The 20,024-nt window shown below is 46.1% G+C and overlaps 1 protein-coding gene and 1 long non-coding RNA gene across 4 annotated transcripts in view; one reads left to right on the forward strand and one right to left on the reverse strand.

Moving 5' to 3' along the window:
- The window catches only part of FLVCR2 (FLVCR heme transporter 2), a 32,623-nt gene extending 14,462 nt beyond the window's left edge, over positions 1-18,161 (forward strand). Inside the window, exons 4-12 of one of the 3 annotated variants that reach the window (XM_010711745.3) lie at positions 2,982-3,049; positions 3,737-3,840; positions 8,127-8,237; positions 8,706-8,811; positions 9,294-9,405; positions 9,807-9,862; positions 12,005-12,101; positions 16,099-16,243; positions 16,889-18,161. In XM_010711745.3, coding sequence (XP_010710047.1) covers positions 2,982-3,049; positions 3,737-3,840; positions 8,127-8,237; positions 8,706-8,811; positions 9,294-9,405; positions 9,807-9,862; positions 12,005-12,046 — 599 coding nt within the window. In that variant the 3' untranslated portion in view covers positions 12,047-12,101; positions 16,099-16,243; positions 16,889-18,161. The remainder of the gene's footprint in view (positions 1-2,981; positions 3,050-3,736; positions 3,841-8,126; positions 8,238-8,705; positions 8,812-9,293; positions 9,406-9,806; positions 9,863-12,004; positions 12,102-16,098; positions 16,244-16,888) is intronic. The other 2 variants (XM_019615755.2, XM_010711744.3) reach the window with 2 other exon arrangements.
- A 639-nt stretch (positions 18,162-18,800) lies between these two features.
- LOC116216685 lies at positions 18,801-19,968 on the reverse strand. The gene is made up of 2 exons (XR_004159951.1): positions 19,479-19,968; positions 18,801-19,323 (listed from the first exon to the last, which is right to left on the reverse strand). It is a non-coding gene; the product is annotated as an uncharacterized LOC116216685 (long non-coding RNA).
- Positions 19,969-20,024: the final 56 nt, after the last annotated feature.

Genomic DNA, 20,024 nt, shown 5'->3' on the forward strand with positions numbered 1-20,024 from the left:
GGAAGATTATGATGATACCAGGCCTTCCTCGGGCATGCCATGACTTATTCTCTGGTTTGATCTCGTGCAGGATATTCTTGCAGTGGTGGAAACATTGGTGGCACTGCAGCAGTGCTAGTGCAGTGAAGTATTTGGCTGGGAAACCTTCAGGTTGCCTTTTCCCAAAGACTGCTGGCATTGCCTCAGTAAAGCTGAGTAATGACATGCAGTGGGCACGAAGAAGCTCTTGAGTTTCTTGGATTGGACTCTGCGCTGGAACTGCACATTGCTACAGAGAGGCAGTGGGCAGGAAAAGGGTGGGAAAGCTTGGGAAGGGGGTGTTAGGTGGGAATGATAAGACAGCTCCAAAAAATCAGCATTTGGAAAGGGGCACTGATGAAAAGGCAGGATAATGAGGTCTGCATAAGGAATCATTTTTCTGGATGATGAAGGTGAAGAGGAAGACTTGCTAGTCTGGCTTGTAGGCAATACACTGCTTAGTTACAGGAGAATTGAGATGTAGTCAGAGGCTTCGTAAGAGCTCCTTTTGGAACCTTAGGCAGTGAACTTCCCCTTTCTGGCCTTTGTAAAATATAGGAGACACTGTGAGGTCTCAAAAATATTCTTATACAGCGCACTACAAGTAAACCATGGTAACTAACTAATTAATTGGGTGAGGCTGGACCTTCAGATGTTTATCCCAGCTATTGGTTCTGGTTTCCTCATGTGCAAAGGCGATTGGGCACCATTGGAAACATCTCTTGTTTATTTTACAGGCATTCAAACAGCTGGCTATAATTTTTGGAGAAACTTCACCAGGCAACTGTGACATGTAAAATGCCTACATTTTTGTCAGCCTTCACAAATGCAAATTGGACGCATTGTCTTGATTCTTATTTTGTCTGACTCTGGTGCCAGGTGCTGTTGCCAACTCAGCATCTCTTTCTACTCAGTTTAGGATTAGGCGCCCTTCTCTTTCTTGGAAATCCCATGCATCACAGAGCCTCTGTGGAGCTGGCATGCTGATGGCATCAGCTACCAGAGTCTGGCTGTCCACAGCAGGCTGCTGTTCTCTTGGTTAAGTGAGAAGTATTAGATACGTAAATGACTGGCCTATGTTTACGCCCAACTTTGAGGTGAAGCAGCAGTGGGTAAAGGACTTAAAGGACTTCTGATCTGCCACACTCCCATGACCTGACACTGCAGTTTCTTGTGTCTCCTAGTGAGCTGGGTGCTCCAGAGGTGGAGATGGGATGAACTCACATTAGATTCTTGTGAGGTGCTTTGCTTTGCCGTAGTCAGGTGTTGCAAACAGCCAGCTTTCAAGGCTGCAGGAGTTTCCAGCCTTTTTAGGTAACACTTGAAAAGGGTTGGTTTATTTGTGCATAAAGAGCAAGTCACTCAGCTTATTTGCTTCTCCAGTCACTTCCTGGGGCATGCATTTGGAACAGGAACCACTGCCACAGGCAGTCAGCTTATGGGATCACTCGCATAAGATTATTCATCTGTTCTGCCCCATGAAGCTGTGAAGTTAGCTCTGCTTAAAGTTGTCAAGGATGGTGTGTGAACAAAGTGAGATCTTCCGTCCAGCTGTTAATCTTGTGGCTTCTTTGGTTGCTTCCTGAGCTGTGTAGGACGCTGAGCTGGGTTTAGTATTGCCCAAGACATCAGGAACAGGGAAGCAGGAGTTTGACTTCAGGGTGCTGTCAAAGCTCTGCCTGCTAGACTGCAGTTCTCTACCATGTATTGCCATCTTTCTGCTTTTAGCTGAGGCTGAAAGAGGAGAAACAGGAAGTGGGAACTTGACATGTATCTGGGCTGTCAGAATTTCTGGCATCTGAACCAGAATTTTGAAATCCCATGCCACTTTATGGAGCCTGTAAATGTGTGAGCTGCAGTGGTGAAATCTGTCCCTGTCCCTCCCCCTGCCAAGTTCACTGGAGCCTTGAAGAGAAACTAACTGCAGATGTAAATGACTTTCTGAGAAGAAAGTTGAGCTGGCTGTTACAGACATCATCCACCTGGGGAAGGTTTCTCAGTATCACCCAAGGTGAGAGTGTAGCCGTTGTGGTACTGCTACTCCAGCACCCATGTGGATATGCTTGTCTACTGTTAAAAAAAAATAATAATAATTAAAAAAAAAAATATATATATATATATATGTATATGTATGTATTTTTAAAAGCACTCTTGTTTTCCATGCCCTTCAGGAAGGCATTCAACTCAATCAATTGCATGTGTACTGCAGCCGGGTGTCTGAATATGGCTTGACCAGTATCACCCTCAACAGTTTCCATTCTCACCTTGGGTGATACTGAGAAACCTTCACCAGGTGGCTGACGCCTCTAACAGTTAATCTAACTTCCCTTTCTGAAAGACGATTACTTTCACAGTTGTTTTTTATTTTTCAGGCTTCAGTGGTATCTTGTAAAAATGCAAGACTTTCCTCATGCAGATGCATGCACCAGGTGCCTTGGGGAAGTGTTGTCTGTGCTTGCCATTAGATCTGCTCCTTCTTGCCTTCTGGTATTTCTTGGCTTGGAGAGACTGTCCTTTACTGTCAGCCAGGAGAGAGCTGCCAGGTGGTTCTTTGGGAAGGAAACCTTGCTGATCAATGGCACTGGTGTTAACTGAATCTCGGGCCCTGATACTTTGCCATTGCTTTGAGAAAACTCAGCTCTACTGCTGAAGATGCTTCTGTCTGTGAGGGAGGGGTTGATATCCTATGAAGAGCTTGCATAACCTTTCAGTACTAGAAATATGCACAGCTTTTCTTCTGGCTCTTCAGGTAAGAACCGTCCTGACATTGCAGGGTGCTTCCTACTGCATGCTGAGATCCAGTTGTCCTTGGTCTGCATTTCTGCCAATACCTAGCCTGTCCAGCTGTAGTATCTCCTGATATTCTGCAGGCTGGCTGTAGACTGCTGTCCTAATGATCTTGATGCATTTCTATAGCAGAATAGCAGCAGACTGAATATGCCTCATTTTTATCCTCCTCTCAGGTCTGAATACAGGTTGCTTCTACTCCCTGTCCACTCTGCTGAACCGCATGGTGGTCCATCACTACCCAGTAAGTGCATCCAGTTATTAGCTGCCAAAGGAGAGTGTGTGAGAAGTGTAGTGCTTCTGGCCCGGGTTAAAGTGCTTCTGCAGCACTTCTGGCTGGCCCTAGCCTGGGTTGGCTGGCTGGCTAGAGACCATCATTTCTTTTTGTTCTTTACAGTGCTCTGTGAAGAATAGGAGCTCTAAAAAAAGACAACTGCTTCATACCCTAAATGACCCAAGTATAAGCTCGCTCTTCTGAGATTATCCTAGCAATTGTCTCTGCCCTGTTCCTGACAGTGATTTCTGCTGGTGTATCTGCACCGGAAAGCTGTGTGTGCTCCAGGTGCTGAGCTGCTGTGATGTTTACTAATGGGACAGAGCGCCAAAGTGAGCTTGTCCATGCTGCCTTGTAGTGGGTCCCAGGATTTCCTGGTTGATGTGGCCCAAATCCTGATGCCAGATATCAAGCATCACTGAGTTTAGGCTGACTTCTCTGAGGGTACCTGTTCATGTTGGCCAGCGCATTCATATTTTCTCTGGGCTGGCCCAGAGAGAAATGCTTGTACCCAAAAGAGTTCTTGCAAACACTGCTTTTCATTAGCTTGTTAACAGAAGAAGTTGTGTATGGGACACTAACTTTGGTGTCTCTTTATGTCTGGTTTTCCACACCTCACTTTTTGGGTCCTGTGTTTTTGTGTGTGTCTTACCACAGAACGAGGAGGTGAATGCTGGCAGGATTGGACTCACCATTGTACTATCGGGCATGGCTGGTGCTCTGATCTCTGGCCTCTGGTTGGACAGAACCAAAACCTACAAGTAAGTCTTTTGCCTCTGCTGCTAGTGACTGTGCTCTTCTCCCTCTCTGTGCAGGGAGCATCTCTGCAGTTGCAGCTTGGTAGTCCAGAGACTTCCAGCAAACCTTTCCCAGCGATTCAAAGGGAAAAAACATAGTTATTGAGAATCCAGTTAGTCTGAAGTGAAGTTTAGGACAGCATGTTAGTCTTTGATGAACCCATATGAGGGCTAGTGCTAGTGCTCCCTAGGGAAGCATGGGGGAGGAGAGAGATAAGATAGCTTGACTGCTGCTTTGTCAGGGATGAGAGAGCTCTTGGCACAAGCAGAATCGTGACTGTACCAGACCATTTCTCTGCCCTTACAAATCAGCTTCTGTGCATCTTTGTCCTGTTTAATGAAAGACACATTTAATCCAGTGCCCAGAGGCATTGTATGAGTGCATGTTACTGTATTCAGGGCAGAAGCAAGGGAAGGGATGACGAGGTTGTGGATGGGTGGTTCTGGATTTACTGCTTGATGGGCTGAGACAGCAGATCTGGCCAGTATACCATGCCTGTTTTCAAGGAGACAGTGAAGGGTCTCTGGGTGTCCTGCAGCTCCCAGTCCTCAGGAGCTCAGATCTTGCTGACAGACTTTTCTATATAGCGTGTTTCAAGGAATGGAGAACACCTTTTTTTGTTTCTTTTTTTGTTTTTGTTTTTGTGGGGATCCATGTAATCAGTTTCCAGTTTGTCTGCTCGCTTTGAGACTGTAACTTGTCTGAGCAGCTCAAGATCGATGGGGCTTTTCTGGTGATACGCAGATGATGAGTTGAAGGCAACTTTAGAGGCATTTTCCTTGCAGCAAGGTACCGCTGCCTTTAAACTGCCTGGTATCTGCTGCTTAGGACAATCTGGCAAGCTGAGGGCTTGCAGCTTCTGAAGTGGCCTCTAGCCTAGCAATCAAGTACGGGTTCAGAAATGGAGAGGAACTGGGCTTCTTTGACAAGAAAGAATGGAACATGAGGACTCCTGGGGGCGTCCTAGGGGACAGGAGCACATGACTAATATAGAGACCAGTAGGTCTCTTGTCATTTCTAGATCACGTATCATTGAGTTTATTTCTCATTTGGCAGTCCTAGGAAATGGAAACACAGCTTTGGTGAATTGCAGTAGCTAATTGTGCAAACTAACTTGTCTTTTTCCAGATTGGGGTTAGTGGTAAGGAAGCCTCAGTTGGCACTGCTTGGGTGGATGGTCTTCCTGACTCTCCCTGAATGGAACTCAGTAGTAGCATGAGGGCTGAAGAACTTTGTGGTTAACCAGGCGGAGCTGGAACTTGCAGTTTGGCAAGCATAGAAGGAAAATAAAATCCTGGATATGCTGAAGGGGCCACATAGGTGGGCAGAGAAGCCTGAGAGTGCAGAAAAATAGTGCTCTGCCACCCGTAAAACTTATCCAATGGGCTCCTAAGAATATCTGGGCATAGATTTAGCCTTAAGTGAAGAAAAACTGCGAAGAATTTGCTCTCCATTGCAGCCTAGTAACTAGGATTTCTGTGGAACTAGCTTTTTTTTTTTTCTTTTTTCTTTTTTTTTTTTTCGGAATGCTACAGAATCTTTATTTAGCCTCATTTAAAAGTCTATTTAAAAAACTGTCAAGATGCCAGATGTTCTAGGCAGGTACCCTCCCCCTTCTCTGCACTGCTCTGATAGTGTCAGGAATGAAATGGTAAGCACATGAAAATCAGGAAGGAAAGATGTCAAGTCCTTTTTTTAGTCAGCTCAGAGAAAGAGAGGGAGAGAGAAGCAAGTGAATCAAGCTGTGATTGAGAGGAGCAGGAGGAGATTAGTAACTGGAGGAAGATTGTAGAACACTTTGTAAATGTTTGATCATCACTGTCCCATTAGCAGTTCCTTCCAGGGGTGAGGCTGTGCAAAGTCAGGCTTTCTCCATCTGTTGTACTCAGGCACCAAATGGCCTTGCATTCTTGCTTTTATTTGGCAGGCAAGTCCCTAAAGCAGCCTCATCACTGTTCTTAGTTTTGGAATTAACAGGCATAGATTTGACCCAAACAAATGTGCAAGTGAGCTGTCCCAGAGCTCAGGCCCTTTGGGATGGCTGATTGAGAGCTGAGCACCTCCTGAAAAATTCTGAAAAGTTCTGACTCTGAGTTAAATGGAACTTCCTATGCATCCTTCAGGTTTCTGGCTGGAAAGAGAGATGGGGTTGTGACGCCTGGTGACTGCCTGTTCACTTTGGGTGCCTTGGCATTTATTAGGGGAGCCTAGCTTAGAGTCGAAGGCCTTGGGTCAGTGCTTCTCTTCAGCTCAACTTAGCTTTTAATAGCAATGTTCACATGGCCTTCAGTCTAACTAACAGTTCTAGACAGTGCTCTCTACTGTCATATTTGTTTCAGAAATAACCATCTCCCTCCACTGACCAGGTAGAGGACCTAAGTGATATTTTAAACCTGGGTCTGTGCAGTCCTAAAGTATGTTAATATCTGTGGGAAGGAGGGAAGACTCAGATAGTAGAGAATGGGACATTTGAGTTTTTGCTGAAAAAAAGTGGCCAGCCTATCCTGGTCTGCCTTTTGGGCCTGCTGTTGTAACCCTTTTCCAGGCCAGTCCTGGTGCAGTGTGCATGCCTTCACCATATCCTTCCCAGTTGTCCTAAGGTGATGTACCAGGACACGTAAGTTGGAGCACACGCTTACTGCACTGGACATCCTTTCCAGGAGACTGGCTGTACCTGTCCCAATTGAGGATAACTTTCAGTCCCTGTAGGGGCATTGTGGGAATAGCTCGCAGTGTCCTGGTATTTTTCACAAATGTCCTCTGTGAATCTGTTTCTTTATGTTTTTATCCCTCCCATAAGATATTTATGGCAGTGATAAGAACCTTATCAAGCAAAACAAGGCATTCTTCCATGCCCCGGGTGCCCCTAGTTTCATAGTGCACTCTCCTTGTCCTCTGACTAGCAAATGTGCTGACAAAAGGCTACTTCATGAGAAACACCCTGCCTTGGTGTCTTTCCCCAGGGGTTCCTTTGTTTCCCTATGCCCCAGTATCTGCCTGCATCTTGGCTAAGCCCTTTGCTTGTATGCAAAATTTTGGGCCTTGCTTGTCACTAAGTCTCTTTTTTTGTCATCCATGATATACTCAGGGGAGCAGAGTCTTGCTAAAGTCTTGTTTAACAGAAGCCTGCCTGTATGCTTGAGGCTGTTTCCTGCAGCAGGAGTTGCAGTAGAGCTGTCTATTGGGGACTGTGGCAAGTAGGGACAAACTCAGTATGCACGTGTAGGGCATTTCTTGGTATGTATTTCCACTGTTCTGAAGCCTGCAGTCTTGTTCTTTTGCAGGTGACTGTCAGTTCATTTTGTACTGCTGGAGCCTAGTGACTGAGGGATGCAGATCAATGAGGAAAACTTGTTGTTTTTTTGAGCTTGCTAATGTGTGGTATTCATGGCAAGATTGAAAAGTTTTCTTCATTTTTCCCCCCCTCCAAATTCTGCAGCTCCAGTGGAAAATATAAGTTGCTTTAAACTGCAAGAGCTGCCTGCTTCTCTGAGCCAGCCTAGTTCTCATTGGAGGACTGTGTGTTCTGGGAACTTCCTTCTTGCAGCTTGACATAGCATCAATATGAAACAAGGTCCTGACCACATCTGGTCACTAACTCATTCACCTTCTTTGCCTGGAGTTGAGGAGTGAAGTGCAAATATGGGCAACTGTCAAGAAATAGTGAAGCAGTTATAAACTGCTTCAAAAACTTGAACCATAAGCCTGGGAAACGAACATCAGACTTCTGCACTGAGACCAAAACTGGCTGGGGGTGCAGAAAACAATTTTCCCAATGTGCCAACTGTCCCTTCTAGCAGAGATGAAGCTTCTGAGGATCACAGATGCCTCATGGAGGCTTATGATGATGAGCATGTATTTTGGCATTGACTTATGTGAAGTTTGGAGACTCCTGTTTATAGAAATTCCATCTAATTCAGACCTAGTCAGCACAGCCAGGAAGCTGTAATTCTGTCTTCTAGCCTATTTCTTATTCAGCTTACATTTCACCTCTCCAAATGTAGAAGCTTGTTCAAACACAAAAAGTGGCATCACTGCAGCGCACTGAAAAACAAATATACATGAAACAACATCCTTTGTTTTCCCTCTGTTCTAGATGAGGGTCTGTCCTCCAGACCTGATCATTTCAGAGTGTGAAGTACGTGAGAGCTGCACAGCTTTTTTCTTTACTGTGTGCCACAAAATATACCAAGAGTTGTGGGTGAAGAGGAGAATTTGATTATATAAAACCCTGTGCTTTTCCTTGCAGACAGACAACACTAGTGGTCTATATCATGTCTCTGGTGGGGATGATAGTTTACACTTTCACTCTGAAGCTAGGCCACCTCTGGGTGGTCTTTGTGACTGCAGGCGTTCTGGGGTAAGTTCATGTAAAGGCTGCTTTCCTCCATGCTTGAGCTGCTAGGATATGAGGAGGGAGGCAAAAGTCATGGCCCAGAAGGGACTGGGGAGAGCCACATCCTGCTTGTGGCTCCCACATGGGATAAGGACAAAAGGAAAATACATGTAGGCCTGTCTGGCTGATGGACTGTGCTGGGGGTGATGCCCTTCTGTGTTGCTTTTGGGAGATGCTGCTTTTACTACCTCCTTCTTTGCAGCTTCCTGCTGGCTTGGCTCCATGCCTGATGCTGTGAGCAAAAGTTTGTGGGTAGGAGGGAGACCTATGCCACAAAGAGGGAGTCAGGCAGCTGTGTGGGCTGTGGCAATGATACGGGAAATGTCCTGAGCAGTAAGTCCAGCATCCCAGCAGGCATTTGTGCTACGTTGTGCCTCTTCTGTCTTATTCCTAACAGTCACTGAGTTTTCTTTTCTGTGTGTTTCTTTACAGATTTTTCATGACAGGGTACCTTCCCTTGGGCTTTGAGTTTGCTGCAGAGTTGACATACCCAGAATCAGAAGGAACATCATCAGGGCTTCTTAATGTCTCAGCACAGGTTGGTGTTGTTTTTCTTTTTCTTGTTTTTTTTTTTTTAATAGGCAGAGATATCAAACTATAGTTCCCAGCCCTGAATCCCATTTCTTGTCCATGATTAATGCTGTGTACTGCAGATCTAAGCACCTCAGAACCTGGCTTTTCAAGCGATGGTCCTTGTGGCATTTGTCTACTGGCACCCGTTCTGTTTTTGTTAAGGAAAATGTCCATCAGAATGTCAGTCATCCTTGCTTTTTCCATCATTGTTCCTAGCAGTCCAGTGAGAGAGGTCTTGCTCTCTGCCCAGAGACGGGCTTTCAGCCTTAAGGGTCTTCTGTCTTCCCATCAACTGAAAGGTGGTATCCCTGGACATGTTTAGAACCAAACTTTAGCCTAGCGAGGGCAACAGCTTGTCTGGCCTGTATGCTCTGATAGTTTGATAAAGAGGGGAAGCTGTTCAGGCTACTTCATAACAGTACAGCTTGACCTTGTGTTTGTTTGTAGATCTTCGGTATTGCCTTCACCATCAGTCAAGGGCAGATCATAGATCACTTTGGGACAAAAGCAGGAAACCTCTTTCTTTGTTCCTTCCTGTATCTGGGGTCCATTATGACAGGTAATTAAATTTCTGAGTGTTCTGCTGCAACTCTTCTTCTCGGGCTTGGTATGTGAATTGGAGGACTTTGGGGGGTGGCATTGCTTTCAGGAGAGAGCAGCCCGATGCCAGTGTCACAGTACTTCTTGAAGCATCTGGTTTGTGTTACAAAATGATCCAAGGCTTCTTGCCCTGGTTGCTTTTTGGGGTTTCCAAGATGTACATTCCGAAAAAGGAAGGACACAGACTCCTTATTTGCACCATGTAGAAGTGCTGACTTCCTTGTTTGGGACAGTTGTTTCCCTTGCTTACCGTTATGCATTCTCCTTGGGCCTCTTTACCTCTTTGAGTATGAGATGAACTGATTTGGGATCTGCATGGTAATTAAACTACCTTCACATTTTTCTTCCTCTTTGTTGAAGCATTCATTAGGGCTGATCTCCGAAGACAGCAGGCGAATGTGGAAAATGAACACACAGTGAGTAAATCCCCCTTCAGTCTCTGTTGCGCACCTGCTGTTGGCTCAGGACAAACCTCAGTCTCTCTCCCTTCTGGGAATGGAGCTGGCCCCTTTCTGATTACGATTGTAGCCGTGATTCTATTTTATTGTCCCACCATTTGCCCAGCCTGTGGGGAAGCTCCTTGTTGGCATGTTCAGACAGGTGGCTGTAATCTCAGCTTTGCCAGCTGCTGGGAGCCTCTGCTGGCTTACTTTTAATGTTCTGCAGACTCTGTGGGCTCTGATCTCCGCAGTGTGTAGAGCTTTACATGTGTTGTTCTCGGTTAAAGACAGCTGTGGGACAGAGTTGTGCTGGCTTCTTTCCTCTAACCATACTTTTGCCTTGTTTAGAGCTGGGTAACTATTCTTCCAGCTTCCTAGAGATGCAGGTTGTTCCACTTCATCCCTGTCTTTAGCTGCAAAGTGGAGTTCTTTGCTCCAGACAGGAGGAAAGTGAGTGGCAAAACCCAAATCAGGGCTTCAGCAGTGTAGCTCCTTACACTTCATGCAGTGCTGTAGGTAAAGCTTCTAGCTTGTGTCAGAAGGCAGGGTAGGAGGTCCCTGTGATGTAATGTTGCAATCACTGCAGTGTTTGCATGTGGGAGAGGGCCTCCAGTGAATGAACTACAGTGGATACTCTCAGAAGTTCTTCCTGCAGGAGTGGGAGAGGATTGGTGGTTTCTTGGGGCTCTTCTCCTTATTCTCTGGACTCTTCTAGGATGTTAGAGATGTCCATTCAGCATTCATGAAGCCATCAGCGACCATAACTAGCAAAGTGAATAAGCTCAGTTCTCTGCTGGCTCAAGTCAGGTTTTTTCAGAAGATGATGCTGCCTTTTTCCAGTTAATCTCGCCAGTCTAATCTGGAGAGAGACCAAAAGGTCCAAGCAGCAGCCCTACTCCAACCAGCTCCTCAGGAAGATGGATTTTCAATTATAAAATATATGCCTTTTGCTTGTTGTTTTTATAGAACTATCTGAGCATAAATGCAGAAAGTAGGATAAGTAGGGGGAATTGATGCTGCTGTGGGTAGTTGTTGCACATAAAGTTCTAGAGTAGACTGGGAAAAATAAAGGGTGTAAATTTACTTAGTTTGGGTAAAGTAGCCTCTCCTGTTGTCTTAACCTAAGAACAGTTCTTGCTTTTTTCTGCTCTGGGCTGACAACTTCAGCTGATTGTAGGAGTGGTAAGCATCAAGGTTTACGCAACTAAGATAGAAGACTGCTGCTCTCCTGGAATCCTGGTATGAGTAGAGTTAATGGGAAGAGACTTAGTTTAGCTGAGCTAGGGTAATAAACAGTCTGTTTTACACACACCAAACTGCTTGTATCCCATGATTAGCAGTGATGAAACAAGATAAAATTTAAGGCAAGCCATCCTTTCTCTTCAAGCCCTAGGCAGTAAGGTTGTCATGAGAGTTGCTGGTGACACAGTTAATTCAGAACATGTTTGTAGAAGATCCAGAAAATATCAAGGTTGTGTCGCCTAGTGGCATTAAGGCCGTTTCCCTTCTTGTCAGGCATTTCTCTTGCCAGATGAATTGTACTTTTTTGACATTTTTTGTATAAATCGAAAATAGAGTTGTAAGAGTTTGCTGCTGGAGAGGAGGTGTTGAGACCAGAACAGAAGTAGTACAGGTCACTTCTGTAATCCTGAAAGCTTCCAAAACTGACTGCAGTAAGAACCAGAGGGATGCATGTGAGGTAGTAGGTCTCATCAGTCAAAAACTTCAATGACAGCACCTTCCCTTGAGGACTCATGCTCTGTGGAAGTCATGGCAGACACCTCTTCCACCTCCACTACAAACGGCTGGGCATACCAGGTTATTTCTCAGGCTTAACAACCAGCCCCAAGTGCCTGACCTACTGAAGTGAGGCTGAACCTGGTACTCTGCATTATTATGGATCCCTCAACCAGGTGGGCAGAAGCACTGTGTGCTGCCTTTGTGGGGAATTCTGATGGTGTCAGTACACTGGAGCTTTGCCATGTGGCATGGCTGATTTACCTGTGCTTGAGTGTTTGTACTGGTTTCTTTCTTACCTGCTCCTTTTTTTTTTCTTTTTCTCCCCTTCCCTACTTGCCTCCATGTTTTCTGGGATCTGACTTGTGGCTGTTGTTACAGAGACTTCAAGGCAGCAATCAGATCACGGCTTATGGACTGTAGCTTGTAACCCCAATCCCATCAATTCCCATTCCTGTTCACTAGCTCACATACGAAGGTAGGAGAATCACACTAATTTGCTTGTCTGAACACTCACGGGTGGCACAGGCACCAAGCCAATGACATTTCTGGGATAGCAACAGCAGGCATAGAGCAGGCTGAGAGCTACCTTTCCTGGGTACGGGTTTGAGAGGAAAGATACTACAGCTTTCCAGAGTAGTGAACACCCACCAAGCTTGTGTTGGATGAGGCGTTCAAAGAGGTGCAGCATCGCAAAGCCTGGTATTGGAGCAGATGGAGAACTGAATTGACAGTAAGTTACAGGGGAGAGGAAGTGTGTTTGGAGGCCCTTCTCGGATGTTACTTTTATCATCCAGATTCTTGTCTGGAAGTGGTACCAGGAGCTCTGTAGAAGAGTTGACTTTCATCACAACCAAAAACAAAGTCATTGGGTTGGTGCCTTTTGGTATACAAGCACCTGAAAATTGTAAAGCTCTGTGCTTGTCTTTCTGTGAATCCTAGTGGCACTTGGCATTTTCATGGCTGTTGCTTTGGATGTAGTGCTTTATTACTCACTGCTCTCTGCTTTGCGTGCTGGATGGCTGCTCTGCCAGGTTAACTGGGCTACCCTGTGCTTTTCATCTGATGTGTGTACTGTCTTGTGACCAAGGTAATGGGACTAACAGACAGAAGCCACAAGGGTCTCTTGGAGAAAACCACCTCAAACCCGCTAAGATCGGGCATGAACTACAGGGAGTGTGAAGCTGCCGCACTTCGATACAAGCATGAGGAGCAGTTACACGCTCTCACTGGGCAAGATTGGCCTCTGGGCTGAGCAATTCTAAAGCTGTCCCCATGTCTGTGGCTTTTTTAGCTGGCATATATGTATCATGTTCACTTGGGACAGAGTAGCTGAGAAGCTGTAGCTGCATGAGTTGGGCAAGCCTGTTCTAGTATACTGGTAGTTTTTTTTGATGTCTGAAGCTTATGAGATTGTCTTCACTGGTAATGGTCCTGTCTTGATACAACTGCCAGTGTTACTGCTCACATCCCAGCTGCAAAACAGGCATTGTGAGGCTCGGGCATGCTGTGTTATAGCTATTGCAAGGAGAAGACACATTCAGAGTCAGATGTGAGCTTCCAGAGATTGCAAAGTTGTGGGGCTGTGCACCCTATCCACTGAAATGCTGTACTTTTGGTTGTGTGGTCCTGTTGATGACTGTGTGTTTTTTCTGATATTGACCCAACAGAGCTGCAGTCCCATGGTGGAGGTGGATGGTTGACTTACTGTTCTGTGTGGGACCTGTCATCTGGTATTGGGCCTAGCAAGGTTTGAATCTTTCTGGTGTGAAAATAGAAATGATTGGGTGGAGAATTGTCACAGCTTCTAACTGGATGTTCAGCTTTGGTGCAGAGTAGGACTGTGAAACAGCCTGATCTCCCAGAGTATTCAGAAAAGAAAAATATACATGCTAATTCTCATACAGAAAGATCTTCACTAAGTCGTATCTTCTAGTGATGAAATAGAAAGTCTAGAATCTGGCTGAGCAGCTGACTTTGTCAGAAAGAAGAGGAATGTATAATGCCACAGCATCAGTGAAAAGAGTCGGTATTGTTATCTGCCTTCACTGTCTACCCAGGAAGCACAGCTTCCAGGCAGCTGCCTGTCAGAGCTCTTGGTGACTGTCACCACTGCAGGATGGTTTCCTCCTCTTCCTGCAGGACCTGCCTTGTGCTCACAAGCACTTTGTCTTCTGTCAGTGCCTTTTTGCTGCTTAAGGTTATACTTAAACAGATGCTGCAATTGAACTTGTAGTGGATCTAAATGGCACTGTGAACGCTGTCCTCTTTTGAGAAGTCTGTAATGTGGTTCCAAAAGTCCTCTCATTTGTATCAGTTCCTAGAGCATCAGCAGGGTTACCTTTCTGTATCTCAGGACACTTGAATCAAATGCCCACAAAGAGACTCATTATGTAAAATGGGCTATATTTACTGTAAGTGTATCTGAAGCCATTCCAACATTCTGCCTTGAGGTTTCTCAGTTGTGAATTGGATCCATATTATTGTCATGTTTATGCTGCGTACAGCCTGTGCTCATCTGTTCCTGGTTTCCAGCATCTATGCAGACTGTCCATTAGTGTTTCTTTACATTATGCAATAAACATCTTTGCTGATTTTTGTAATTGTTTTAAGTCAGAAGTGCCTTTCTACAAGAAAGCTCTTAAGCAACAATTCTTTGGAAATACTTCTAAGCTTATGTGTGTTTTTTTTTGTTTTTTTTAAGAAACAAGTTATCATGCTTGTTTGCTTGTGCAGGATCTCAAGATGTCTAGACTGTCTTTTTTTTCAGACTGGGCTTTGCTAGCTGTCTTTGAATATAACAAACTGGATTGAAGTGTATTCAGGATATTTTTCAATTTCATATAGTACGAGGGGGTTTTTTTGTGTGTTTGTGTGTCTGTGTACATCAGGAGCCTATTTTTGATAGCAGACTGTAGGCGGAAAAGTGATTTCTGGCTTTGTCCTGGTTTTTGAATTGCAATAAAATTCAAAACTTTTGTCTGAAGTGTTACTCTACCAGCAGGGCTAAGCATTGATGAATGTAGGTGATTTTGAGCAGGTCAGTGGCCATCCTAGACATGCAGCCATAATAAGGGATTTGCTTAAAACTAGGTTCAAGTTCTGCTGTGTTCTCAAACCGTGTCCTGGATAGGTCAGGGCTCGGTACCATGTACTGATGGTTGTGTATTTGCCCAGTATGAAGATGGGTCTGCTGAATCTCAGTGGAACACCCAAAACTATGTTGCCTTTTCATCCCTATGATAGTGCAGTTTAGAGGCTGGCCATGACACCGTGGAAAGCATTCTATTCCTGTAGCATACTGGAGTCCCTTGGAAGCTGGAGCTCTAGTGAAATACTGCCAGTAAAAAAAAAAATACAAGGTGGAATTTTGCATAATAGGTACAGTATGTGCGCCCTCTCCTGTTTCTTAGACTTCCCTGCACCTTCTCTGTGTTTACTGTATGGCAAGCAGTCTTCTCCCAAAGCCAAGGGGAGCTGGCTGCATGTCCTTTTCTAGTAATGTGTCTCCCACCTGTGGGAGCTGCCTTCCTGTCCCAAGGCATGGAGCCCAGCGTCCCGGCCTAAGCCATCATCCCTGTATCTCCACACTACAAAAGTGTTGAGTTCCCAAAGGTGCTTGGAGAGCCTGTTCAGAGCTGCCAGCATGCTTCTATGACTCACGGCTTTTCTCAAGCCAAAATGCAACTTTCCCATTGCTCCTACCTTTAGCACTGCTTCATGCAACCCCTTCTGCTGATGGAAAGTTTTTTCTTCTTTGTGCTTCCTGGCTCTTGCCTCCAAGCATGTTTTTGAAGCTCTTCTGGTCTCACCTGCATTCGGATATTGCTGCTGACCTCTCCAAAACCTTTTCAGCTGCTGTTTGTGTAAGAAGCTACTTGGAATGAAACTGTTTTGTAACTCTTGCTTTCATGCTGCCTGGGCTTATCTCAAACAGCACTGTGGATGCAAACCTATTTGTGTCCTCTGACTCCTGCCTCAGGTCTCAGTCTTGCCCTGCAGTGAGTTAGCTGAGTTAAGTGACTCCAGGGTGTACAAGACCCATGTTTGCCCTTACAGGTCTGCATGCTGTCTTCTAAATCAGTGATAGTTGAGGTTTCTCAGTGTATTTAGCCAGAACTTGGAGAGATTTCTGAAGCCTGCTGGGGGACCTGGGAGTGTAAGGTCTAATCATAACTCAGCCTTCAAAGATGCAGCAAAAGGAGCTGATCCAGCCCTACCCAGGCAGGCTGAATTGGAATTGCAGAAGTTCAGCTGTTTTATGCAGCCCCAGGTTGTGTTAATTTGGAAGCAAGCTGTGTTGCCCTTGCTTTTCCTCTGTGAAACGACTGTACCACTGCCTCTGTTTTGAGGGAAGAAATTGTAGGAAAGTTCAGGTAATCAGGCTATTTCTTTCAGAGGATTTAGGGGAAGAAAAAAAAAAAAAGAAAAAAAAAGCTGTGTATCTTTACCTTTAATTTCTTATGGCATTTTAGGTTACAAGTAATGAATGTTGAAGAAGACCCTATCTGTACCGTGCTGTGGAATTATTCCAGCCATAAGTCCAAGCTGGGGATGGGCAAGAAAGGCGGCAGAATGCCAGCCTTGAGTGGGGTGAAGAGGGAATGAAAGTTCCTGAAGGTGAGCAGCACCAGCAGCCTGTCTGGGAGATGAAGCCCTCAGACATGCCAGAGAAAAGTCAGAATTGGAGCTAGTTGCTGTGCTGAGCCTCCTGCTGTAAGATACAGAAAATGCACAGGGTGCAACTTCTCTGGGGCTCCCACAGATACTGCCCTTCTCCATGGCGTGAAGGAAGAGTTCTCATTCTTCCCTTGCCTACAGAACTGACCTGCTTCACCACTTTGAGGTCAATCTTGTATTGCTGTGACATCATCTGAGGACTCCTGCAAGCAGCTTCAGAGAAGGGGGATCATTGCTCTGCTCTGCTGCCCGCAGTGTCCCTTGTCTGGGCATTGGAATGTTCTGGAAGAGTGAGCCAGGTGCACTCCTGGGTTGAGCCCTCAGAGTGTGGTAGTGGTGATTCTTTGGAGGATTTAAGTCAGGTCAGGTGGGACTTTGAGCAATTTGATTTAGTGAAAGGTGTCCCTGCCCATGGCAAGATGATCTTTAAGGGTCACATCCAAGCCGACCTGTTATGTGGCTGTGTGATTTGTGCACACAAGTGGGGAGCTGTGAAATGAGCCAGCCTCTGGCCTGCTGGTCTCTGAAGCCAAAGTGTGGCCACCCAGGATCCTAACCTATTCTTTTTCTCTCTCTGACTTGCAGAAAGTGATGCCAGAAGCCTGTGCTGTTCCCATAGCCCTTGAGGAGTCAAAGCTGTGAAAAAGAGGGGTGGCAGAGCTGGGAGATACGGGACACCACCCTGCCCTCATTCTCACCCTTGCTAGCTCCACCATCCTGTTACATGTGAATTCTGGCAGAGGGGCAGCTGGGAACTGCTTGTAGAGCATGACAGAGTGAAACAAGGAGTTGCTCCCTTCAGTTATACCTCTACACCTTGCTGTTCTGGAGACTGTGTTGAGTGAGAAGAAAAGTTGGGAAAAGTCACTGCTCCCCTTCACCCCATGTATGCTTGGAAGAAAAGCACACGTTCTCAGAAAAGCCCCAGTTGCAGGCGAGTCCTGAGCAGGTGAGGGTGGCACCTTGCATGTGGTCTGTGCCTCCTCTCCCAGGGAAGCAATGACATAGAATGCCAGAGCTGGACTGTGAGCAGCCCTGGGAGAGCTGTGACCTGGTTCTCAGGAAGGGAGATTGCACTGAGTGCCTGTGATACCCTCCATGTTGCACAGGTGATGGTAGGGGGTAACACCAGCCAATCTGTGCAAAGCAGTGCAACTGCCAGTGCCAGCTTTTTATATGTGGCTGTAGATAAAGATCCACCTAGAATTCACTTGGGTTGCTCTAATTGTCCTGTATAGTAGGAATAAATGAGAGAGACCAATAGATCTACTACTAGAGGCAAAGGTTAGTGTTGTGGCTACAACCTGAGCCCAGATCAGCCCTGGGCTAACAGCAGGAGTGACTCAAAGCAAGGCTGAGGATCATATCTTCCTCCTTAATGATGAAGTGCCTTTTGCAACTTTTAACACTACACAAAAGCCTTTGTGGAATATCAGATGACTTGTCAGGGCAACGTTACCCTGCACTGCTATGGTGAGGTGTTTTCAGCATAGTGGGAATGAGTATGAAGGCTTCCACTTTACTAGAAGCCTTCTTAAACACCAGCATATGAGACAGAACTGCGGGTATCTCCCAGTCACAAACATAGACCCTCAAAACCCTTTTCCTTCCTTTCCAGCATCCATCCCTTGGTGGAGACGTGAAGTGTCCTTATACAATATCATACAGTTACACGCATGTTTCCTACTGGAAAAAAAAACACAAATGCAGACTGGATGAAAATATATTAAAAAGATTCCTTTTTTTGATAGTTTGGGATTGAGGATGTGGTCTAAAATGGCTTTTAAAATATAATTTTTATATGAAATAAAAACATTTCAAGTATGATACTTTTGTATCATAGAGTTGAAACTCTCAATTTGTGTTTTTTGTTGTTGTTGTTGTTGTTGTTTTAGTAGCCTGAAATGCAGAATAGAAAAAATCATTTATTTGCCCACTGCTACTGTTACACACTTATCTTCCTTTTATTTTTCCCCTTCTCCCTCCCAGGGATAGGCTTCTCCCCTAGCAGCTTCTGCAGGTTCCTTCCTACCTTTTGTACGCTGCCCATCTGCTCTGGACATTCTGTCATCTAGCTCTAAGCAACCTGTTCCAGTTTGTTCGTTGTTACAGTTGCTGGTCACTGCAAAGGAAGCTCAATCCTTGCTCCTGATGCATGCAGTTTGTTGCCACTAGAATGCTGCAGCAGTGAGAGCTGCAACAACTCTCTTTGGGCGTGTGTGATATGTTCAGTCAGACCTGGAGCTTTGGTGGAAGGGACTCAGTGAATGATACAGGTGCTGTAAAGCAGGATAACGTCCTACAACATGCGACAGCACACTGCTGAACTTGCCACCTTGTTTTCTCAGCCATTGCCCAGTGACCTTGAGTACCTCCCTGCGCCAGGGACTATCTGCCCTCTGTGCTCCACAGTGAGGACAAGAGCACACTAAAACCACTTGTTCCAAAGTTGAAGAGCATTTACCTGCTGCTGAGTAGCACAAATACAGACATTGCATCTGTTTTCTGTCATTTATTAGAAATGGCCCCTGCAGAACACACACATGCAAGTTACACAGTTGGACCACAGCAGCACACATTTCTTTTTCCTATCCAAAGCGTTCAGTGGACCCTGGGTGGCTCTGTACCTCCTCCTCATGGGTGCAGCAGGGGCAGGCCTTAGCATTTTCATAGGCATGCCCAAGGCACTCCCTGCCCTGCAGGGAGGCAGCCACCAAGTGCTCCCTGCAAGCTTGGACAGGCTCCTGTGGGGGCTTGTCTTTGACACCAGTCAGCTGAAATGTTGCCTGGACAAGATAAAACACTCAGTAGTGAAGGATGATTGACAGAGTCCAACATCAATCTGCCACTAGGACTGCCATTCTGGAGAAGTTCAGAGCTTTAGTGGAAGTTTGGCAGTGAGAACAGGAGATGACGCTGACCTTTACAGTGCTCTCAGCCTCAGTTTTTCTTCTTATTTTCTGACTGTGCTTCTACCTCTAGGTACTGTAGCCCGATCAGCATCCCCAGGATAGAGAAACCTGTGATGGAGATAAAGCATGAGTTGTATAAAAAAAAAAGGCTGCACAGATGGGACACGCTGAACACCTCCTCCATGCCCCACAGATAGTTCTTAGGGAGCTGAGAACTCCACGAGATGTTGGGGATGCGAGGCAGGATGTGGGGCTCTGCTTACTTGCTACCATGAGGGGTGCCATGACTCCAATCGTCAAGGCTGCAGTATGGTAAATGAAGACTTCAGAGAGGAAGTGAACAAGAGCCATGAAGAAGGTGAAGAGCGTGATGTAGTAGAGGCTGTTGGAGCAGAAAGAAGCAGGTTAGAAACTCGCAGCACCAGGACGACAGGCAGCAAAGCCACACGCCGCCTGCTCTCGTCCTCGCTGTGGAGCACAGAGGGCAATCGGTCCCCGGTGCAGGGAGGTACTAAAGGTCACTGGGCAATGGCTGGGAAAACAGGATGGCGTGTTCAGTGGTGTGCTGTCACTGGCGTTATCTGCCTGGAGGCAAGCAAAGGGGCAGAGCGAGGGCGAGGCGCCGGTGGTATAGGAAGCAGGAGGGCACACGAAATAGGGTGAGAACCGGCTGAGCCGAGGAACGGGGCGACAAGACAGGGCTGACTAAGGGCGCGTCACTCGGGACATCTTCCCACTGTCTCTCCACTACCCCCTGTGGGACAGCGGCGGGCTCCTCCGGCCCCGCACGGCTCTGCCCGGCGACACGC

Source organism: Meleagris gallopavo, chromosome 5, assembly GCF_000146605.3.
Source record: "Meleagris gallopavo isolate NT-WF06-2002-E0010 breed Aviagen turkey brand Nicholas breeding stock chromosome 5, Turkey_5.1, whole genome shotgun sequence".
NCBI lineage: Eukaryota > Metazoa > Chordata > Aves > Galliformes > Phasianidae > Meleagris > Meleagris gallopavo.